Source organism: Amphibalanus amphitrite, unplaced genomic scaffold, assembly GCF_019059575.1.
Source record: "Amphibalanus amphitrite isolate SeventyFive unplaced genomic scaffold, NRLGWU_Aamphi_draft 000091F_arrow, whole genome shotgun sequence".
NCBI classification, from domain to species: domain Eukaryota; kingdom Metazoa; phylum Arthropoda; class Thecostraca; order Balanomorpha; family Balanidae; genus Amphibalanus; species Amphibalanus amphitrite.
Window position 1 is genome coordinate 86,883 of NW_024881587.1, and position 24,521 is coordinate 111,403.

Genomic DNA, 24,521 nt, shown 5'->3' on the forward strand with positions numbered 1-24,521 from the left:
ACCAAACTGACTTGCAAGGCCAAATAAGCTTTGATAATGCTGCCAATGATGCTTAAAGCACCTGTGTTCAATCTGGAGAGTACGAAACGATGGTCGGTGAAGTTGCCAATCTTGACGGCAGACGATTTCATCGGACGCGGCTCCGATGAAATTAAAGGTTTTCGTGGTAAAAAAATGAGTCTTTTTTAATATATCAAGGCTCGCACAACATAAGCATACGTCAGCACAGTTCATGGTCGACTCGTTACTGAAGGACCGAACCGAGGGCGGGGGTGCCGGCCCTCCCAGGTTACGCCCGGGATTCGTCCCGGGGTCGGCGGCGGGCGGCCGGCCAGGGGGCCGCGACGGTGCCGCCGAGGGCCGCCAGGGGCGCCGCGGTCGGCCGGCCGCACCGGCGCCCTGGCAGCGACATCTAGTGGTCGCGCCGACGCCGCGAGGACAGCACTATTTATAGGTGCTCCGGTAGGATTTTTGAGCGTTGCCCCAGTGGAAACTCGGGCAGGTGCGGGTGAGGCAAGTGGCGTGGGCGGTTGCGTTGCGGCACGTGGCCCGAGCTCGAAGCGTGCGCAGCTGGGAGCAGCAGCGGAGCCGTTCGGAGCTGCTCCCGGAACAGGATCCCGGGAGCGAGCCGAGGTGAGCGACGGGCGGCGGACTGACCGCAGAGGGCCGGCGGACGGCTGAGGCGGCCCGCAGCCGCCGGTGACCACCGCACACGCTCCCACGCCCCTAGCCGCACTGTTTGCTTACCGAGACCGTCTGTTTGTGTGGAAAAAGCCGCAGCGGAGTTGCCAGCTGGAGTAACCGCAGCGCGACCGCGCCGGTCCGCCACGCGGCCGGACCGGTGTTTGCCCGCTGCCAGGGTCATGTTACCAATGCTGTGGCTTTCGTAAGCAAACCTGTCTCATACTCTAATGCGTATGTGTGAGTTGTAACACGATGGGACCATGGGCGCCGGGCAGTAGATTATATGACGAACCAATTGTTGTGCAAACAAGAATTTTCAACAAGTGAAATTATTTTAGCTTTTATCTTGCCTTTGACTAGTAAGCATATCAAGGTACTCCTGTAAATAGAGTTATCCCGTACCGTAGACACTAGACGGTGTTTACAATTGGGGCATTCCACGTCAAATCGAACAAAAACCGGATGTTTTGCACCTTACCATCAGCGATTTCATTATAAATTTGTGAGCGAGTTCCTGTGTGGCCCCGGACATTACATTGATGTTTTTTGCACATTCTGACCACAGGTCGTCTAAATATAGGGCATCAAATTTTTACAAAATGTTGAATCTTTATATTTTTGAACGACCATAACTTTGGTTGTACATGTTTGATTTGAATGAAATAAACCTTACTGTTTAGGTAATTTCTTAACCATTTGTTTAGAATTGCACCTACTTAAATATATGACCTTGAAATTTGCTTAACTCTGTTCTTAAGCACAAATATTGAAATAGCAAAAAACACGTCACCTTCGATTTGGCTCATTTTCATATATTTTATTGCCTACCATATTCTTAACAAGCTGTGAAAAAATTAGAGTGGGCCATTCATAAGTTTTGAAGAAAATTGCACATATGCAAACGTATGTTAGCACGTGCAGTGGAGGGGGAAGAGCGAATTTCGCCCACCCCTCCTGTTTTTCGCCAATATCTCATAAGATTAATGCGAAATTAATTATGGCTACCTGTCAAGAATTGAATTGGACATCTCATCGTGCAAGCAATAAGAAAATCGGTTCACAACTGTTCTAGTAATAGCGGTGTAAAGTGAACATCCTGTCGCCGCAGCGACGCGGCGACTCGGCAACCGGCGCCGACCGCTACGCGCCGCCTGAATTGTAGACTGTGCCGGGACGGAACGGAACGGTTCCGTCCAAGATACCTATAAGGTTCCGTCTTTACATCGCGCTCCCTACCGCTGATTACGTTCGATTCGCGTCAAATTTTGTGAGAAGACTAAGAAATGTACAGGCAATCTTATGGTGAAAGAATTTTGAAAATCGGTTGGTAAACAATTGAAATATGGACGAGTAAACACAAAATTGTGATTGCTGCGTTTCCCGCATCGGCCGAGCCCGCCTCAGCCGGCGACATTTTACTCTTAGCAGGCCTCTAACTGCCATATTTATTATTGGATTAACTAGAAATTCCCCATAATCTTAAAAAAATGTATGTTCTTTCGTATAGTGAAGATCAAAAGACGTGAAGATATCGTTGGGTGATAATGTTTTTGTTGAATTTACTTCATGATGCATTTCCACACGGCTCAAAATTCACCGCAAAATACCGTTTGCCTGAGACACTTTTACTATGGTTTGACTACGATGAATGCTTGCCTTGAATGCTTGACTACGATGACTATGCATTTCCATTCTCGCAGAGTTTGGGATATCACTAATCAGCAATCATTCATTTCAGAAAGTGTACACAAGCAAGCATGTCTTGACTCTGAAAAACGGCGTTTGCCGCGGAAGTTATGAATGGTCCACTCCAATTTTTTCACAGATGGTTAGGAACATTATGACGGACATAATATGTAAAAATTACCCAAATCGAAGGTGACGTGTTTTTTGCTATTTAAATTTTACTGTTTTAATTCAAGGTCAATTGCATTTCAAGGTCACTTCAATTTAATTTTATAATTAAAAATCAAAGCCTTATCAATTGCCTATAAGACCCTGTTAATATCATTTTGATACCAGAAAAGGAACCAGAGTTATATCCATTTAAAAAATTGATGTGTGGCATTTTTCGCTATATTCGATGACCTATATCTCAGCGATACGTTATCAAATTTCGAAAATATTATACGTAACTCAGTTTTGAACCATGCCCAGTCTGCCTACAAATTTTCAGAAAAATCGAAGGGGATGACGGATTTCGGTGTTTGATTTGACGTGGAATGCCCCATTGCTTCACGTGCAAAGAGAGAAAATTATCAGATGTCGTTTAACTTATTTGTTAAACGTCTAGACGTTTGACGAATTGTTAAACGTCTAGTAGACATTTCGTCTAGTCTGAAATATGCCGTATTTTTTACATGAAATGTATTTTTTACCTTAAAGCCCCGAAAGATACCGTTGGTACGGGATAAAATCATTAACCCTCGCCCTGGCAGGGGGGGGGTCGATGCGACCCCCCCCCTAAGGTTTTTCGAAGATAGCGTAAAAACGGCGGCGCGCAGCGCCGCCAAATTTGGCACAGCCTATGGGGCAACCTTTTTACATATGACCTGAAAATTTCAGGTCCGGGTGACCTTGGGTCAGGTCACCAGGTCAGAAAAACCGGTACAAGGTCATGGTCAAATTTCAACTTTCTTTATGCACCTGTCCAGCTCACAGTTTTGGACTGATTTCCTTCAAACTTTCAGGGTGTGCTAAGTTCACCGAGTTGTATAACATATAGTTCGGGTTTTTCGAGGTCACTGACCTGAGGTCAGTTAGAGGTCATTACGTCGTAATGTTAAGCCTATGGGAAAATACTAAATTCGGAAAATACTGGAGATATCCGCTTCGTTCTATCACTTTTGTGCTTTGAAACCACAGTGCTTAACAACAGGTCACTTGGTGCTTCTTTGTTTGGTGTACTTATCCATGGGTCAGGTCAAATGAGGTCAACTGAGGTCAAATGACGTTTTTGCCAATAACTTGGCACATAATGACGCTAGAGCTTAAAAAATGGTGTCATTGTGTTCCTGGTGATCAGCCGAATCGAATGATATGCGATATGATGCAATTTGGTTAAGTTGAACTTAATTGATTAATTAAAGTTTACTTAAAAATTAAGAAAAACTTTAAGTACACTTAAGCAAGCTAAAAAGTATATCATTCGACGCGCCTTGACGTGCTGAGTTCACTGGTGCTTTTCTTTTTGCTCTATCTTAATTAGATCAAAAGTTATAAGCGAAAAACTTTTGACCTGTTTTTAGCGAAATTTTTACATTTATACCCCCCAAAACCCCCCTAAATATTGACCTAGAGCAACCAAATTTGCACAGGGGCGAGAACTCCGGGGGGCCCACCTACCTACCAAATTTGGTGTTTCTAGGTGCCATAGGAGCCAATCGCGAGGGGGGGGGGTCGCATCGACCCCCCCCTGCCAGGCCGTGTTATGAAAAATGCCCTGCCAGGGCGAGGGTTAAACGGCTCAAAGGCTTTTAAACGTCTCGCCTATCGGCAAGACGTTTAAAAGATTTGTTCTACCTACTCGCAATTTAATATATAGTAAAACACCAAGTCTTGCCGACGTAAGTTGCACCTCACGAACATCTCTGCTTCGAAGTCATTGAAACGAAATGCTTTCTAAACATGAGTTGCTACATAACATTGATTCTGGAATGTAATGCTGCGTATAATCTTCCGACTAATGCTGATGCACATTGCACAATGAACATATTACTTGAAGTGTAGAAGGCATCATTTCAGTGGGTCCGAAATGAAATGTAAAGGTAAAATGAATAGCAGTGGCTGCTATAACTTATAACGCCCTGTGAAGATGTTTTCAGAGTGTCTGAAGTAAGTTTCCAGTAGGTAGGTACGATACACCTCGTATAGCTCCTTCCTTCTGTCGGGAAAATAATAATCTCGCAAATCTCTGTTATAATGACATATGCTTCTGTCTCAGATATAAGCGATTTTGGTACCGGCAATGTCAAGTACAGGGTGTGCTAAAAAAGTTGACATCTACATGAACTTTCTTGTGTCTATAACAATCTTATATTGAACCCTGAAGGCTGAAAGAAGCTCTTATTTTGTTTAAGTGCTTTGCTCAGTAGGTAAACCTTCCTTTCGGGTTATGAGACGTTTCAGGGTCGTGAATGGGGCAGGGGGCAGTGGGGTTGAGTCCGTCCACCGCCGGCTACTGCGCATCAGTGGCCGAGCCCATCCAACATGGGACGGGAGTGGTCCAGTGGGACAAGTCCCCGAGCCTGGCCACTCAAATCACGGCCACTCCGGAGACGTATGTTTCTATTGGAAATGCCATCCACTGGCTTTCTTGTGGGGATACCGTCAAGGACCATGGATGGGTTGGTTCCGACTCCCGAGGACATAAAAGGGCAGATGGAAGGGAGATGTATGCTTCTCAATCCCAGGATACGCCAAGCCACCAAGCCTGCTGCGATATATAGTTACGTTCTGCATCAGCATTCACACAATCCTTGAAGAATAGGACGCATTTGTTCGCACGTGCAAAGCAGTGCAATTGAAAAGGGACACAGCAAGTGGAATGGAATATCGAAACGTAACTCTCGATTCCAACGAGAAGCGTTTGGTTTGGTTTACATTTGGCCGCGGACAAGAACAGTTAGCAAAGCATGATTTACGGCACTCATGCGGTTCTGTGACATGTTCTGTATTTACTTTCCAAATAGTTATTACGAGCGAGCGAGCGCAGCGAGCGAAGTGAGTCTTTTCAATATAACGGAAAAATCTCAGTATGAACGGCCCGGCCCGGCCCGGCCCGGCCTGTAACGCTTTTGAGAGGCTTATATCTCAGCAACCGCTGGACCGATTGGCCTGCGGTCTTTTTTGTTGGGTAGCCACATCCCTTCTACCCCGTAATTGACTACTTTTGATACATCTCAGTGACCGTCGTGGCACGTGCCACGTGATAAGTCAAGGGTGTTCAAGCTGCTTTGCAAAAGTAGTGATTTTGAGAGGCTCATATCTCAGCAGCCGCTTGGGCGATTGGCTTGCGGTAATTTTTGTAGGGTAGCAGCATCCCTTCTACCAAAAATAGGATACTCCCGATGCATGTGGGTCATCCCCAGTGCACGTGCAAAATACAACAATAAGAGGTGTCAAATTTGTTCCCATTTTAATAACTCGGTAATTATTGGGGCGATTTCGCTGAAACTTGGCAAACAGGTAGGCACCCACCAGACAATGCATTCCCATGTGTTGCGGTTAAGGTGCTACTGCACGTGCGCACGTGCATGGGGCGCTTCCAGATCTCGAGAACGGCTGGGCCGATTGCGCTCAAATTTGGTACACGGTTGGGGACCAGTTAGTGGGGTGCCGTGCAAAAGTCAGTTTGGACCCCGTTTGCACGTGCGCACGTGCAGAATGCCGCTTCCAGATCTCAGAAACGGCTGGGCCGATTGCGTTCAAATTTGGTACACTGCTAGCGACCGGTTAGAAGGGTGCTTTGCACAAGCCCGTTGGAAGTACCCTCTCGCCCTTCTGCACGTGCAGGGCTCACTATGTCGCTCGCTCGTTCTTCGCCCAAAAGGCGTTTTACTTGTATGATAGCAATGATAACGTGGTGCGTCATGCTCAGCAGTCAGCACACCACAGACATACCACAGAGTCTCTCTCTCCCTCTCTTTCTCCCTTCCTCTCTCTCTCTCTCTCTCTCTCTCTCTCTCTCTCTCTCTCTCTCTCTCTCTCTCTCTCTCTCTCTCTCTCTCTCTCTCTCTCTCTCTCTTTCTTTATCTCTCTCTCCCTCTCGCACTCTCTCCCTCTCTTTCTATCCTCTCTCTCTTTCTCCTTCTCCTTCTCTTTCTCTTTCTCTTTCTCTTTCTCTTTCTCTTTCTCTTTCTCTTTCTCTTTCTCTTTCTCTTTCTCTTTCTCTTTCTCTTTCTCTTTCTCTTTCTCTTTCTCTTTCTCTTTCTCTTTCTCTTTCTCTTTCTCTTTCTCTTTCTCTTTCTCTTTCTCTTTCTCTTTCTCTTTCTCTTTCTCTCTCTCTCTCTCTCTCTCTCTCTCTCTCTCTCTCTCTCTCTCTCTCTCTCGCTCTCGCTCTCGCTCTTGGTATATTATAAATTTAAAGTGCTCATTTGTCATGGCATCAAACTGTCCCATCGGAGACAAAGATGCTTCACGATTACATCATCCTCGCTGCTAATCACATGTGGCCAACACGTCTCACCTGACAAATTGGTACCCGGATAAATAGAGAGTGAAAAGCGACTGAACCATCCTAATGCCGAGTATTTATAGCCGAGCTGCAACACCCCTGACAGACTCGATTTTGTCGCTGCATGCCACAGTCCAAAACCAGTCGCAGTCCGCAGATGTAGGTGACTGACGAATGGCGAGGCCGACAGACGGCGCAGCGGACGCGGTGGTGTTGTCGTTTTGACTATACGTAACGTACTATGTAGATACGGGCTAGGTCGTGAGCATAAGCTCCTTTGGGAATTTGTCTCGTGAAAAGCGAATGACTTTTCACGTACCTATGATATGAATGATGATAGGGCGGGCGATTTTTAGGCGTTCTCGGTTGGCGGTTAGCGGGCGTGCGATGCGGGCGGTTTTATTGTTTTGCGGCGTTTTTGCGTTTTTTTATTTGCGGTTTGCGGCGGGCGGGCGTTTCTTTATCTTTTGCGAACTTTGCGTTGGCGTTTCGGGCGTGCGTTTTGCGCGTTTTGCGGTGTTTGCGTTTTGCGGTGGGCGGGCGTTTTTCACAATTCAAAGTGCAAACCTTCGGGCCACAGCGCTCCTCGAAAAGCGCTGCCCTCGAGTATGAATGATGATATGATATGAATTACGATATGACCGTATGATATGATACGATTCATATGACGTAATTCTGGCCTGGGTTTTTATCCCTATCGCTTTCTCTATTCACTGCTGTATCCAAGGGGTGGGCCGTGGGTTATTTTGGGCATTTGACCCTTGCAAAAGCACCTGTAACTGACGAAACCGCATCGTGTTCTTTGCATGAAAAGAAAACTCAACAATTTTCATGGAATAGAGATGTTTTAACCCTCGCCCGTATGCGACGTTTTTCAGCGTCTAATGATTTAGGAGGGGGGGGGGGGGATCAGTTGGACCTCCTGCCGTTCGGCCCCTGATCGAGCTAAAGCTTCTCGAAAAAAAAACGTGCGTGCAGCCCGTGACAAGAGGAAGCCGATGCTACTCAATTTTAAGGTCCGAGGTCATTGGGTCAGGTCATTTGGGTCAGGGTCATGAAATCTTCAGGGTAGGTGTAAAATTGATAAACTTGAGGGTACTACTTTAACCCGCGCATGACTGGGGTATTTTCCATAATGCGAGTGACTGAGGGGAGGGGAGGGGGCTCTACAGAGAGTCCCCTCTCCTATCACCGAAACTACTGGGCCGATCGTCAAAATTCAAATAACGTCTGATAGCCCTGGAAAAACTGTTGAATGAAAGCTAATCTTGTTGACCTCAAGGACACCGATGACCTCACAGGTCAGGTTAAAGTAAAAATTACCAGCATTTTGGCTTGTTCACAATTTAGGCTCTGGCCGCCGGCTAACAAGTCCGATCAGGATCATTTTTGGTTTATGCACTCCATGGTATATGCCTTAGAAACCCTGAGGACATCGATCTTGTTCTTTGAATTTTTCAGGTCAACGCCAGGTCATCCTAGGTCACGAAAATTTTATATCAAGTATCGGTCACGTGACGCATGTTTTGTGGTCCATTTCACTCATAGATTTCGAAAACAGAGTTATTTGAGGTTATTTTCAGCTGCATTTAGCTGAGGTCAGGTCACTTTCAGGTCAACAAAGGTCAAATTTTGAAAATGAAATTTTCCAGAAGAAGGGTGTCTATCAGATGCAGTTCGAGTTCAGCTAAATCAGCAACACAAGGGCGCCATTTATATTACTGTACTACGATGTCAAAACGTACTGAAAATGGATTTGAAAAAATTAGAATCGTGAAATTTTGACTATAATGATTAATGCGTACAGGGTGTCTCAAAAGTTCGTTCACACATTTCCCATGCCAATAAAGCATATAAGAACCGGCCAAAAGTATAAGGTTTTGGTGTCTGTGTGTACACTAGACAAATATGCATGCTTTGACAACTGATTAAGAAGGTTGGAAACCAACCCCTTTGCTGTATCTCCAAAAATATTTGCCCATACCGATTTTTGTTGCTCCGTCAGCTGCCGGAGGCTGATAAAAGGTTACCAGCTTTCAAGCTCCTGCAGGGGAATCCCCTGCAGTTTCTGCGTCGGATTTAGTTTTGACTAGCTCCCCGGCAACATCTGATTTTCCCTGAAAGCCGACAGCTTGCATCGACACCATTCTTGAGTATTTTGTAGGCATTCTCTGGCGCTAACTCCTTCATGAATGACTGGCGCCGACATCCCAAGCGCCATTTTCCTTTTCAAAACGACCCCAGTCCTGAACAAACGGGAAGTACCAGGAGTAAATTTTTCGCATCATATGGTAGCAGAATGTGTCGGACGTCTGTTTCTCAGACACATTGTGCAAATTTTGCAAATTCCAAGCGCTCGTCATTCCCCATGCCAAGACCTTCGCTCGGTTGCGGAGTGTTTTCCTCGGGAGATGTTCTGCTTTGTAAACGGCCCAAACCTGTCCATCGTGTGGTTTTATCGGGATTTTGTGTTTAAAAGAAAATTATTCGCTGCAGATCTGCCTCTTGAAACTTCGTTAGATGAAATTTTACAATAACTGACACTTTTGGAGGGTCAGGTGTCCTTGGCATTGACGATTTTTGTGTTATTGTCCCAAAAAATTAGCGTTATAGATATTATAAACAATTTTAAATTATAATATGTCTTTATTTTACGATGACCTGCACTTTTTGAAAATGGGTAACCTCTGTCTGTGACCCTCTTGCCAGTTTTCAATAGTTATGACCGCATTTTCAGCTGCTTTCCGAAACACGAGTCTGCTGTCGTGCGAGGGTCGTTCAAAACGCCGTTAGTCTCGCATGGTTTCGTCCTTCAAAAATTTTAGCCACCGTTTTTATGAGATGATCATCATGTTGCACTCATCCTCGCCGACACTTAGCCATGTGTCATTTCCGACTTAACCATTCCCATTACTCCTGAAACAGAGAGTTTCACAACATACCCGACTTTGCAACCTACATTTTCGTGCCTGACCCATGGTCTGAGGTGAACCCTTTTTGTGAGCTCATGAAGGGTCGAATGCACTTGAAAACAATATCGCTGCTTGAGGAAGGTTGTCACCAATTCCCATGCAAAATTTCGACTGTTAATTTCCTGTTGATTCAGAATTATTGACAAAAAAGCATGGCTGGTACCTGTAAACGAACTTTTGAGACACCCTGTACAACTCAGCCATTTTTGAAGATATTTCGCTACAACTCTGTAGAGTAGTTCATCGGTGACTATTACTGTAACATATATTCTGTTTTTTTCCGAAGAATAAAAATAAATGATTTTTTTAAATCAAAAATATATTATTTTGTAATTGCATGTGTATTTTTTCTGAAATGTTCAAAATTTTGAACATCCGAGACAGCAATTTGATAACCACGTGTATTTTCAGTCTACTCGTGCAATTTGTAAATAAATCGGATCTACCTTAAAAACTGAGCTCTTGAGAGCGATTACCGTAGTTCAATGTTTTGCATCAAAATCGGCCGACATAACGTCACTCTGACGTCATTTTCGGCCGATCTATGGTAGTTAGGAACTTGTAATTTGATAAAAAGGTGTCAAATTGATGCCACTGAAGGTACTGCAAGTTTCGTGTTGCTACGTCAAGCGATGTAGAAGTCAGAAGATACCTATTGCAGAAAAACGGGAGGGGGCTCTATAGAGCTCCTAGTCATGCGCAGGTAAAGCTTCGTTGCGATGGATTGCTTTTTGCGCGAGTCGCAAAAACCGAGGGGGGGGGTCCATCCGACCCTTTACAAGTGCGAGGGTAAACCACACAGCAGCACAAATGAAAGCGAAATCTGGCGCGTTTTTTGGAAATCGGGAAACCTTTTTGGAGAGCATGGCTCTTCCATCAGCATCTAGCGGTAGGTAAGCCGTTCTGGATCCATCAGTACCTATCCATAACTACCTACCTACCGCTCATGTTTTTATTATTTGTGTTACATTTTACGGACATAGCTAGGTTTATGATGTCAGAATGTATAAATTCAATTTTTGTACTAACCTAAAATCTCAAAACATAATTTATTAACGTGCCGTTTTCACTTGAAGCTGCTTGAAAAGAAAGCATTTATTTGCAAGCTCATTTTGCTAATTGAACTATTCCCTACTCAAATGGCTACATGCAAGCCACCATTTTTTTTCTTTATAAGTTATCCATACCGGTGCAAGCTTTCGCTTTGCTATATGTACAGTGAAGATTTCTGTTCAATAGGAAATGATGTATAGGAAATGATGTCACAAATGATGAGTGGCAAGTGCCAAGTGATGAGTGGCAGCCGTACACCCTGCTGATAAGCTAAAGAAGAGAGAGAGAGAGAGAGAGAGAGAGAGAGAGAGAGAGAGAGAGAGAGAGAGAGGGGGAGGGGGGAGGGAGACGGACGGACGGACGGACGGACGGGACAGATGCAGACAGACAGACAGACAGAGAGGAGTGATATGTGCAAGGTGAAGTGGAACACCAAAACCCTGAGGCAGAACGGAAGAGCGGTAGCGAATATGGGGAGGCGAGAGAGCGAGAGAGGAGGCTGGGCCGAGAGTGCCCCGCAGGCGGTCCAACACTGCCCTGTCAAGTGTTTATTTTTACCAGGAGAGCCGCTCAACGTGTTCTCTCCTCGATGAGGGCCGGAGGGGGGGGGACGGTCGGGGGCTGAGTGCCGTGTCTGGGGTCGCGGGCGCGCCGCCGCCGGGGCCGCCGGGCCGGGTGGGCGCCACTTTTGTTGCCGCACTGCCGGCCGCGTCTGGCCCACCCGCCCAACATTGCCAGCCACGGCGTAACACCGAAAATAAACGCCGCACGGTGTCTGCAGCCGGCGCGGCGCGGCGCTCGGACCGGGCCGGGCCGGGCCGGCGCACACCGCAGCTCAGGCCAGACGGACGGTCACGTGTAGCGGGACACCGGCTCACGCCAGTCCGATGTCACTTCCCGGCCGATTATCATATCCTCAGATTATTGGTTAACTTTGTTAATTAAAGGCCTTTTTAATTTAAAGGCATCGTTTAATTTTTGCGCTTTGGCTGTGAATCTGCTTTACGTTGTGGTATATTATACCTAAATCGACAAATTATTTTGATTGGTACATGACAATGCCGGCTGGATTGTGGTCACTTGGTAATGATATCGTCTTCCAAGATCAACACTGCTTTCGTCGGAGCACCCAACACGCTAACGTATGTCGGGCGCTGTTTGCCATGCACTTTAGCTGACGTTAACCTTCCGGTCACCTGCGTACGGCTCTCATCGGGCTCTCTGTTTCATGTCAGAAGCAGAAAGAAGATATCGGTGTATCGCTAAATCAACCCGGTTAAAATGCCAACAAAATACAGCAATGTATTAATATTTTCTTATCCGCTCAATAAGAAGGAAGTGGGATTGGGTAACTAGTAAAAAAATGTATCTCATCACGTATCTATATTTAGTTGACAGCAGGAAATGTTATATTTTAACCCTCGCTGGTTTTTCGCGAATAACTCGCGTAAAAAGCGGCCGATCGCGACGAAACTTTCAGTACCCTCACATTGATCAATTTTACACCTACCCTGAAAATTTCATGACCCTGACCCAAATGACCTTTGACCTGTGACCTCTTTTCCGAGACCATGTTTGGCCGGAATCGCGATTCTGCGTATGTCGGCTCGCATTAGCCGCGCGTTTGCAAGCTTTTCGTGGTTTCAAACGTTCAAACATGTGATTTGATGTTGCTTCCATGCATTAGGGTGGGTGTCAAGGTCACCTGAAGGTCAGGTCAGGTCATTGACCTTTTGGTGACCTCGGGTGACCTCGGTTCACTTTTTCGAGCTGTACATGTTTCTAGGCTAGTTTTTGGAGCTGAATTCGAATTTAGCAACCATTTGAACATTTACGAAGTAGTTTTGGTGCCTTATCAACATGTTACGAAGCTGTCAGAGGCGGTTGACACGTACTACGAATACCCGTCACGATGCCTACTGGTTGACCTGACCTGACCTGACCCGACCTGGTCTAAATGCTTAAAGACATCATCTGTGATCAAAACTAACACGATATTCGTGATCAGCACCCCGAAAACCCCTTAGCAGCCACACTTTACGACTTTCTAACAGGACCCGATTTTCCCGACTTTGGGTCATTGACCTGACCTGGAAGGTCACCCAATGACCTAGGACCTTAAAATTGGGTATCATCGGCTTCCTCTCGTCACGGGCAACACGCTCGTTTTTTCCGCGAAGCTCTAGCTCGATCAGGGGCCAAACGGCAAGGGGGGGCGGGGGGGTCCAACCGACCCCCCCCCACACATTAGAAGCTGGCAAACGCCGCACACATGCGAGGGTTAATATAGGCGGTCTTACGTCGGCCCCCACAGTTGCTCTCCCGGTGTGAACTGAGATGCGGCCAAATGTTGGTTGGTGCGCTCCCGGTGTGAACTGATATGCGGCCAAATGTTGGTTGGTGCGCTCCCGGTGTGAACTGAGATGCGGCCAAATGTTGGCCAGCCGAGATGGTGGTGCTTTATCTACGGCTTCTCTATGGGTCGCAATGACAATCTTTGTTTTATAATGCTGTAATGTGGTCACCAGAGATGACGGCATCCATTAAAATGCATCAAGTCTCAAATGAACTTCTAGCTTAGCAAACGGATCTGGGCCTTTTTACATGCATACAACAGCCGCTTCTTGCACCGCAACGTTCAACGGCTAAAAAAATGTTGAGATAAAGGTACCTACTGCCTCCCCTGGGCCCTGGTCACATATTGTTGATGTATACGAGTACATATAAAAAACAGTGTAAGCATAGTACCTACAGACAATGTATAGTACGGACAAGCATATAGGTAGAACAGAGCAAGCAGTCTACGAAAATATCAAAAGGCAACTACATAAAGTTAGGTACATCAACTAAGTTTCATTAACTTTATGAATTTTTCTGCTTAACCTTATGTAATTATCTTTTAATATATTCGTAGACTACTTGCCAGAGGTGGGCATCGCTACCGAAATTCGGAAACCGCTACCGCTACCTTCCGCAACCTGAGGTACCCAAAGCGCAATCGCAACTCCGTAACTATTTTGCAGATTGTAAAACCGCAACTCGCAACTCCGCAACTCCGCAACTCCGCTACCCACCTCTATTAGGTTCCCATGTTATCAGTTTTAGTCCTGAAGTGAAGTGTTATATCTCACAGCTTGTACCTACCTTTGGTCGACCTCTGTTGGTGACCTGACTGTTGGTGACTGATGACGCCACGTGACCTATAATGCTCAATGCGCAGGTCATTGCGACACCAGTCGACTTAAATGACCTGCCAGCGTTACTTCATGCATGTTTTAGTTGTTTGGGATCATTTTGACGCAAATCCCGACGAGTTGTAGGTATTTTCTCTATTTGACTTATAATAGGGAGGTCTTCAGTTGACATGACCCTAGGTCACAAATATAAAAAAATATGAGACATACACCTTGTATATCTTGTTACCCTTGTCACATGCAGACAGTTTCAAAGTGATTGGTCAATGGGTGTAGCTAGGGCGCGTGTTTGATTTTTTTTTCGCAGATTGGGTCACTTGACTTGACCTGGTGACCTGACCTGAGGCGACCTGGGTCTGACATGTTGATGCAATGTGTGGAAAGGATGCAATAATAGCTGTGCCAAAAACAGCTGCGCTGCGCGCCGCCTTTTTTATATATCTGCGGAAAACCTTACGGAGGGGTGTCCAAAGACCCCTCACCCCGGCCCGTGCTGGCGACCATAAAATTTGACTTAACACTCGCCTGTGTGCGGTGTTTTACAGCGTCTAACGTGCGTGTGTGTGTGTGTGGAGGGGGGTCGGTTGGACCCCTCCCCTGCCGTTCGGCACCTGATCGAGCTAGAGCTTCGCGGAAAAGACGAGCGTGTTGCCCGTGACGATAGGAAGCCGATGATACCCAATTATAAGGTCCTAGGTCATTGATTGAACTTTCAGGCCAGGTCAATGACCCAAAAGTCGGGAAAATCGGGACCTGCTAGATCTTCGTAAAGTGAAACTGTTATGGTTTTGTTTTCGGGGCGCTGACCATGAATTTCATGTTTGTTTTTATCGCAGATAATGTCTTCACGCATTTAGGCCAGATCGGGTCAGGTCGGGTCAACCAGTAGGCGTCCTACCGCCTATCCATAGTACCTAGGTGTCAACCAATAACCACTACTGAAAGCCTCGTAACATGTTACGAAGGCACTAAAACTATTTTGTTAATGCTCAAATGGTTGCTAAATTCGAAATCAGCTAAAAAAAAAAAAAAACTAGGCTAGAAACATGTGCAGTGCAGTGCAAAGGGTGCAGTGGCGCCACCGCCAGGCGCCGGCGCGGCGGTGGCGGCCCCGGTAGCGGTTGCGCTTTATAATTTTTCGCCTCCGCAACTCGCAACTCCGCAACTTTTTTGGGCACGGTAGCCGATCCGTAACTCGGCTACCAAGAGGGTAGTCCGCAAGTTGCGGAGTTGCGGAGTTGCGGACCTAAGTTGCGCAATGCCCAGCTCTGCTACTTGCTCTGTACTATCTTGGTTCATATTTAGCCCATGGGCTCGGGTAACGATTTAACATAGCAAAATGAAATCACGCTACCACCGGCGCCCTGAGCGATACAGATGCAAGCCAGTGACCTTCCTTTAAGTGTCTGCACTGTTGGCCAATGATATCAGTTAACCTGTCGTTATATAATGAATAGAATAATGACTCACTCGTCGAGGCATCTGCACGCTTCTTCGCAATAATGCTGTTTGTTGTGCACGTTGGTTTTGAGTTTTGACGCCCGCCTGGGTGTGCGTCATGGTGGGTTGGACTATTCGCGGTGTGTCAGTTTTGACACCTGACATGTGTGTCATGGGCTCGTGCCGCGCGGATGTTCGGAATGTGTGTCCGCATCTGAATGGTCCTCATGGCGATCCCAGGTCAGCGCCGGGGCTGGTGTCGTCATATTTATGTCATCCGACGGTGGACAGCTCAGTTAAGCATGTTTGGCACCGGTAGAACTTGTCAAGATATATCGATTCTTTTAGATGATTTAGTTTGTTTTATTCTCACTGCCCATCTCACGTTCAAATCAGTGTTGTATGATAGCCTGTTTACAAGTGGGAATGCAGCTCTCCAATTCGTCGGGTGAAGTAGAGCGCGGCTGACTAGATGCTACTGTTAGACCTCCGTGGCTGTTAGAATTTCGTCCAAACACACATGTCCATTGTGGAAGGCTCTGCATCACTACAGCTTAACCCCGCCCGTATATCGGCTGTCAGATATGATAGCGCTGTCTACTGTCCACTGTCCAATGCTCTACATGTGTCTCTGTGGCTGTCAAACGTGACTGTAATGGCTGAGAGCTGGCTGCTGGATTCTGACAATCGTGCGCGCTGTATGGGCTGCCGTCCGTATGCGCCGGTCGGAGTCCGTCCGTCTGGTATGGCTGCGCTGGCTGACCGTGCGTGTGTCTGTGTGCTACTGTCCGTACGTCCGTGTGTCGGGCGGGGCCAGCCGTCGGGTAGAGGCCGGCTATGAGACGTGACTGAGCTAGCTGACAGCGTGTGTGTCTGTGTGCCGCAGGAGGGGCGGCTGCCATCCGTATGTCGGGCGGGGATCAGCTGTTGGATGTGACTGTGCTGACTGATTATGTGTGTCTGTGTGCCGCAGGAGGGGCGGCTGCCGTCCGTATGTCGGGCGGGGTCCAGTTGTCTGATGTGACTGCTAGCTGACAGCGTGTGTGTCTGTGTGCTGCAGGAGGGGCGGCTGCCGTCCGTATGTCGGGCGGGCGCCGGCGCCGCCCCGTGCCGACGTCCCCGGAGCCGCGCCGCCCGGCCGGCCGCCGCCGGCGGCGACCCAGCTAATATGTCGACCGATGGCGGGCCAGCTGTAGCATGGCACTCCGCAGGCGGGCGCGCCGCCGCGACAAAACCTCCGGCGAAAAGTTCAAAGACTGCTGCCGCGGCTTTGTGGCATTCGTCTTTAGCAACGTGGGCATCATCGCGCTGTTCCTGGGCTACGCCATCATAGGGGCCATAGTGTTCAACAAAATCGAGGGCGAGAGCGAGCGCGAGAAAAAGGACGACGTGGTGGAACTGCGCCGGAACACGGTGCGCGAACTGTGGGAGATCACCTACACGTTCAACGTCATGTTCGAGGGCAACTGGACCGAGATGGTGGACGAGAAGATCCTGCAGTTTCAGAACAGTATCGTGAAGGCCGTGGGGGAGGGATATGACGGACGCGCCGAGGTGGCCTCCCAGTGGACCTTCTCGGGAGGCTTCCTCTACTCGCTGACCGTGATGACCACAATCGGTGAGTACCTACTCCACGGCTGGTCGCTGCTAGTTGGTGACTGCTAGTCGGCCTAATGAAGGTTTTGCCTTGTATGTGTATGAACCCCTCGGCCCTCCTGTCCCCTGAAAATGCGTTTTTTAGGCCATGTTGTAGTGATGCAGCGCTTACGTAAGTCTGATGACCATGACCTTTCAAAATCTTTCAGTTCATTGAATGGTTTCTTTTTTCACTTCCCTATGATGAAGATCAATTACCGCTTGTCCTTTTGGTCAACATTACATTGAGCGGATCCTTCGAATTTACCGAAAATAAAAAGTTTGAATGGAGACGACGCCGACAATGATGTACCTCTATCGGTAATGGTACTTTGCTCGGATAGGTGTTTCTTTTCTGAGTGAAGACATGCTGGAGTTTTATAACACACATATTATCCTCATGCTATCATTAAAACTTGAATATTATGTCATCTTCCGGATCGACTAACATCTCCATTGTTGTCCAACCGCTCGCTCCCACGGCGCGAGGAACAACTCGGACACTTCAGTACGGTGTCGAGCTCAGCCACCGCCGGGCAGGGTTTTTCTCGGAGCTCTTAGCCGGCAGAGTGGGTCAGGACGGCCCTGAGGGCTGGCCGGGCCGAGTTGGCGGCACGGTGCGCCCCTCCTGACGTCACGAGGTCGGCTCAGCTGACTGCTGCTGGTCGCCAGCTGAGCCGGCCGGTCGGCGTGCTGACTTCCGCCCGCCGCCGGTGCCGGGGCCGCGCGGACGGCCGGGTGGCGGCGAGGTGCGCCGAGTGCGTGCGACAGCCGCCAGGCCGCATCCGAGGAGGCTGCGGCGGCGGCTGTCCCCGCCCACCGGCGCCGCCGCCGCCCACCGCCCCCACAGTAAGACGCGGCCGTGCATCATCCATTAGTTATGTTGGCAGGGTCGATGGCAGGTCGAGGGCTGTAGACCCCGCCGGCCGCGCCTCGCCGGCAACACAGCACATAAAACACGGTATTCTGGGCACCAGCAGGCATGCAGCTCGTCAGGGGTTCTTTCAGAGGGAAGGAGACGCCAGGAGTGGCGAACGGAAGGGGAGGACGGCGCCGTCCCGCTCCCCGGCGCCGACCCGTCCACCGGGCCGCACCGACCGCCCTGGGCTGAACCATCCGCGCGGAGAGCTCTATAGGCAGCGGCTACAAAACGACTGGGATGCCAACCAAAACACAGATATTCCGTGCCATTCATTTTTTCTTTAACAAGGGTTTTGTTTTTTGTGTCTTTCTCGTGAGGTAATGATGAGTAACAAGTTGCGAGGTGCCGACATGTCAGGTGTCCTTTGCATGGAACCGGGGTTGGATGCCAGCGGCCACGGGCTCATGAACTCAAAGACATTAACAACAACAATTCAAATCACATAGGTATGGCCAACGGATCTGTCCTTTGCCGATATACCTACCCCAAAATTAATGTTAGATCCTAAGCTAACCGTTTACTTTTGGTGCCGACCGCCACTCTTTCGATAGCCCGGAATGAGTTGCTTGGGTAACATGTGCCAGTGATGTGGCGTAGGTGTTGAAACGGCGGTTGGTTTGTATATTTATGCCATTCTAAAATGCGTCTGCTTGTGATATTGAGCGTTTGGTGATGTGATCTGGCGGAATACCCAGAACTCCAGCCGGGGCCGGATACGAGTGTGTGCAAATAACCGAACGCAAACTTAGTATAACCGATCAACAATCGCGGGTTTCTCCACGACCTAACTGTCTACAAAAATGTTTATAGTAAAAAGTTATATTTAGGTATGCTTCTATTGTTTCTGTTTTACTCGAACAGATATTTGTGCAACTGTTGTACGTTAATGGGCCCCTGGGCTCGCATTATATTGTTTGACGTCATTTTTTACTACGAATCAGAGGGCAGTCGGACCGACCGCCCACTCCACCGGCACTTGGTAGCCAAAACTGCCTGGCCGTCTCCCCTTATCCTGCTGACGCTAGTCAAGTCCCAGCTTGATGAAATAGACTACATCAGTGGATAATAATTTAACTAACATAATGCTGTTAAAATATTTGCTGCTGCATTTTCTTTGATGTTGCGCCAAGCACTATGCACACTTGACAGATACGTCCCTCGTGAAGTACGTACGAACCGTAAGGGTCCAAGGTCCCCACAATTGAGACGGTATTCTAAGCACTGTGCTAGAAATGCGGTGACACATGAACTCATGAGTCCTAGCAGGCCTGAATTCTTTCCCAAGAACGTGTCTCATAACACACCGCACTGTACAGCGCTTTGCGGGGATATTATCTTCATTCGTCTTAGCAACTGGTTTATGCACGGCTAGGCTGCCTTGTTCCCTGATTTCAGTAACGAAAGGATAGGATATATCATGGATATCCCAACATAACAGCGCGATGTCGTCTCAAGCCGAGGGATAACCGGTGTTTGCAGGATTTATTGGCATTTATTGGACATCGTTTTAGGTTAGAATGACACACTGAAAGGGATGCGGCTCAAACTAATGATAACACTTAATTCAATTAATGTTCATTAAATATCGAATGCATTTACACTACAAATTACCAGTAAAACGCCTTTTGGGCGAAGAACGAGCGAGCGTGATAGTGAGCCCTGCACGTGCGGAAGGGCGAGAGGGTGCTTCCAACGGGCTTGTGCAAAGCACCCTTCTAACCGGTCGCTAGCGGTGTGCCAAATTTGAACGCAATCGGCCCAGCCGTTCCTGAGATCTGGAAGCGGCATTCTGCACGTGCGCACGTGCAAACGGGGTCCAAAATGACTTTTGCACGGCACCCTACTAACTGGTCCCCAACCGTGTGCCAAATTTGAGCGCAATCGGCCCAGCCGTTCTCGAGATCTGGAAACGCCCCCTGCACGTGCGCACGTGCAGTAGCACCCTAACCGCAACACATGGGAATGCATTGCCTGGTGGGTGCCTACCTGTATGCCAAGTTTCAGCGAAATCGCCCCAGTAATTACCGAGCTACTGAAATGGGAACAAATTTGGCACCTCTTATTGTTGTATTTTGCACGTGCACTGGGGGTGACCCACATACATCGAGAGTATCCTATTTTGGGTAGAAGAGATGCTGCTACTCTACAAAAATTACCGCAAGTCAATCGCCCAAGCGGCTGCTGAGATATGAGCCTCTCAAAATCACTACTTTTGCAAAACAGCTTGAACACCCTTGACTTTTCACGTGGCACGTGCCACGACGGTCACTGAGATGTATCAAAAGTAGTCAATTACGGGGTAGAAGGGATGGGGCTACCCAACAAAAAAGACCGCAGGCCAATCGGTCCAGCGGTTGCTGAGATATAAGCCTCTCAAAAGCGTTACAGGCCGGGCCGGGCCGGGCCGGGCCGGGCCGGGCCGGGCCGGGCCGGGCCGGGCCGGGCCGCTCATACTGAGATTTTTCCGTTATATTGAAAAGACTCACTTCGCTCGCTACGCTCGCTCGCTCGTAATTATGTGATTCTTTAAATTTGCTGGCTCGATTCTCCTAATTGAACTGAGCAATAGAAGTAGGCTCCATAGAAGGCGATTATGAATGCGTGCTATTTGCGTGGTGGACAACGGACATTCGAGTTTGACGTCTCAGTACTGCAGCTAGAGGAACAAGTAACCATAGATGGCAGAGACAGACGGATTTCTATTAAGTATCAGCAGCGAGCCATGCGTTGCACATTTACATCTCTCTTGTATTGTAGGAAGGCCCGTCAGGTTTAGGTAGGTATTTAGCAGAGAATGATGAAGTTTATGTTATATGTAGCGGGCAATAACGTAGTCTCTTACATCACAGAAGCTCACAATTTTAACATGATCACAGATTTACAGCTTAGCTATATACGTGCATTGATGAATAGGTACTTACAAAACTATAGGAGAAATATTTTAAACACTGACCGGCATGACGGCGAACTGCCTCGGGTAGCCGTTTCGCCGTTAGCAGACTGGTAGGTATACTGTGCCGCAACGCCTGGAGATGGGCGGCACAGCATGCTTCCAGGCGCGTGCCACTGCTGCCATCTATGGGCAGTAGCTAGAGTATTGAGCGCGAATGGCGGAAGGGCGGTGCGCAGCGAAGTTTTCGCTATAGTCAATGTTTAATGCATGAGAATTAAATGTGCCTGTACTTAATGAATGTATCAAAAATGCCGAATACACTCGAATTTTTGCTCATTTTGCAGAAAAATTACCTGTAACGATGAAAACATTGGCACTGCTGGTTTCATTTCCTCGGGCTGCATTTGCACCGTGCTCTGACATGAGCAACACAATCCGCTGGTCTTCCTTTAGCTTGGTATCTTCGGATCACTTATGTTACTAAAATTGTCATATATTGTGACTTTGGTTGGTCCTGTCAAATTTTAAACTCCGCTCCCCGTAGGTTACCTATAATTTAAACTTTAAGCTGAAACGGTGGGATGCTCTACCATTTTTGGGCGCGTCGGGGCTCGTAGTTTCGTCGTCATACTGCTACGACGCCGATTCATCTGTTCTTTGACGGATTGCCTCTTTCTGACCCTGATCCCTTCTTCCATTTTCCGCAGGTTACGGCAACATCGCGCCTCGCACCAGCATGGGCAAGATCGTCACCATTTTCTACACGTGCATCGGGTTCCCGCTGTTCCTGCTCTACCTGTCCAACATTGGCAGCGTGCTGGCGCAGAGCTTTAAGTGGCTGTACGCCAAGCTGTGCAAGTGTCGGCCGGCGCGGATAGAGGTGCTGGGGCCGCCGGTGCCGGAGCCCGAGCCGCGGGACGAGGACGAGGAGGCGCCGCGATGGCCCGACGAGCTCGGCTCGTACCGCAGCCAGCCGGCGGCGGCCAGCTCCGAGGAGGCCTCCTCGAGCGGCTCGAGCAGCTCCTCCGAGCTGGACCTCAGCACCGTCACCGTGCCCATCTCCATGTGTCTCATCATCATGGCAGTGTACATTTGCGGCGGCGCCATGTTCTTCGCGCGGCTGGAGGAGAACTGGGACTTCCTCACCAGCTGCTACTTCTGCTTCATCAGTCTGAGTACGATCGGGTTCGGCGACTACGTGCCCGGCGACTCGATCCGCTCCGAGACCGGCAGTGTCGAGACCGGCTTCGTGCTCACCTCCATGTACCTGATGCTCGGCATGGCCATCATTGCCATGTGCTTCAATCTGATGCAGGAGGAAGTGATACAGAAGGTACGCTCGTGCGCGCGCTGTCTCGGCTGTTTGCGTGGCCAGGGCTGAGTGTCGTGTGCGCCAGTGCAGAGGGTGTGGTCGGGTGGCCGAGACAGGGGACGATGAACGGTGATCGGTGAGCGGTGGAAGGTTAACGCCACGGCGAGCGGTGAACGTTCCTCTCTAGAGAGAGAGAGAGAGCCGACCTCTGGACAGGAGAGCGACGGACCAGAGCCGATTCGGCGGTAGCGGGCCGGAACCAGAGTGCGCCTCACAGCTCCCGACTATCGCCACCAATGACCGTGATACCGACGTCCGTCAGATGTCCACCGCCGGATGCCCATGGTATGACGAGTCCCGGGCCCGGATACCGAGCTTCCCAGACTCACCAAACGCTCGCCAGAACTCGGATGGAGCCACCCCGGCCGCGGGTCTGTATGTGTGTGTGCTGCGCGCGCGTGTGTGTGACATACTTGGCCAGCGCGGTCGCTGAGACTCACTCATCTCTGGTACCTCTCGCGTCACGGCACATTTTTTATCCGCGCCACTGACGCCGTCTACAGATGGTGAATGACCTATCCGGGTCGTTGACAATGATTTGTTAGCTCTAGCGTCGCGTGTCTACTCTTGGCCCCGTAGCAATGCTCGAACCGTCCATGATTTTTTCCGGCTCTCATTTTAGACGTACCCACCACCCGTGCAACGTCCCCGGTTGTGATAGCTATCCATTAGACGAGCCGCAACCGATTTGTATGAGCCAAATATACGCCCTTACACGATGGAGCGTGGCCCGTTCAGATCGCTCTGCTGTCCCGCCGCTCTTTGTCAGATCTTGGGGAGGCACTGAGCTGTGAACGGGGCTGGCATCGAGAGCGATGGAATCCGGGAGGTACTGATTACTGAAGTACTACCCCATTGGGGACCTGCTGTGAGACAGTGAGCCCCTGGGGACCACCTGAACTTAGGAATCAACGGGAACCCTCGATTCATCTTTCTAATGTAGGACCCTCTGAAACATACAGTCCATTAGGGTCATCGTATATTATTTGACCCCGAGGGTCAGCGAGGCCATTAAGGTCGGTGGGGTGGCGGTCGGCGCGGCTCAAACGGGCGGCCGGGTCGGCCCGTCTGACCCGGCACGCGCTCTAATTGGCTCGGCAGCGGGCGGCGCGGCCAACCGTTGGCGGCCGGCGGCCCGTTCATCAGTCAGTGGCCGTCCATCTTCCAGCGGCCGCGGCGCCGCTGCCAGCCGCCGCCACACGCGGTCCCCTCCCAGGCATGCGCGACCGGCGACACTCGGTGACGGCACCTGACGGCACCTGACGGCACCGGGGCAACGGGCAGAAGCACCAGACGGCACTGAGAGGTACCCGAGGCACCAGCGGCACCAGAAACACACACAAGGCACCTGGGACGACACCAGGGATACTGAATGGAACATGAGACACCCAGAGGCACCACCCGGGACACCCAGCGGCACCCGCGACGCCCAATACGTACCCAGTACACATAGCGGCACCCCGGACACCCAGCGACACTGGGGACACCAAGCGGCGCCTGAAGCATCCAGCGGCACCTGGGACCCGGCAGAGGTGCCTGAGAGACCGGTGGCGTTTGGACTCACCCGGCGGGACCGCTCAGGTCCTGCCAGCGACAGATGGGCTCGCAGCCCTCCAATGATATCGCGCCCCGGGTGACACCAGTCAGTGGTTGGTCAATGGTCATCTCCGGTAGTCTTTGAAATGTACTGTCTGCTGTCTCAGTTCGTCTGAGGTTACCCATTACTATTCAGCATCAAAATGAGCGCACAGGACAAACAAATAAAAATGTCCCACGAAATGAACATCTAACGTGGTGCTTCTCCCGATTTCTTAGAAGCGAGATCCTATTCCTATCCTTTGTGACTTATCATATGAGATCCTATGCTGCTTGGGTAACGATAGGCTAAGACGACCTTGTCACTAATCTCGTCCTTGTACTCATCTTTCTCCCGGCTACAGTGCAGCGGCGACTGTCATTGTTTTATTTGGACAGAATCAGCGGCACTACAATGTCAGCCGCGGTTCCAATGGTCGCTGACGTTGAAAAACCGCGCTGCCCTCTGGTATCAAAGCGGACATTTGTTTCGGTAAATGTCCTGTCAGCCTTACCCCGCCAATCAGATAAGGCGGTGACATTTGGTGTTGAGGAAGCCCCGGCTCAGTCATCGTCCAAGTTAACTTGGCAAAACAGGTCCGGCAT

At 49.3% G+C, this 24,521-nt stretch overlaps 1 protein-coding gene across 1 annotated transcript; it reads left to right on the forward strand.

Moving 5' to 3' along the window:
• The first annotated feature begins 414 nt into the window (after window positions 1-414).
• On the forward strand, window positions 415-22,887 carry LOC122380080 (TWiK family of potassium channels protein 7-like). Its single transcript, XM_043362877.1, has 3 exons — window positions 415-633; window positions 16,579-17,136; window positions 21,676-22,887. The coding sequence occupies exons 2-3, from the start codon at window positions 16,716-16,718 to the stop codon at window positions 22,347-22,349; spliced, it is 1,095 nt and encodes a 364-aa protein (XP_043218812.1). The 5' UTR covers window positions 415-633; window positions 16,579-16,715; the 3' UTR covers window positions 22,350-22,887.
• The last annotated feature ends 1,634 nt before the right edge of the window (window positions 22,888-24,521 follow it).

Bases quoted from the DNA above. Each gene is read 5' to 3' on its own strand.
- LOC122380080 (XM_043362877.1), top strand. From the start codon at position 16,716: ATGGCACTCCGCAGGCGGGCGCGCCGCCGCGACAAAACCTCCGGCGAA. The intron at 17,137-21,675 runs GTGAGTACCTAC...CATTTTCCGCAG, and splicing joins GACCGTGATGACCACAATCG to GTTACGGCAACATCGCGCCT.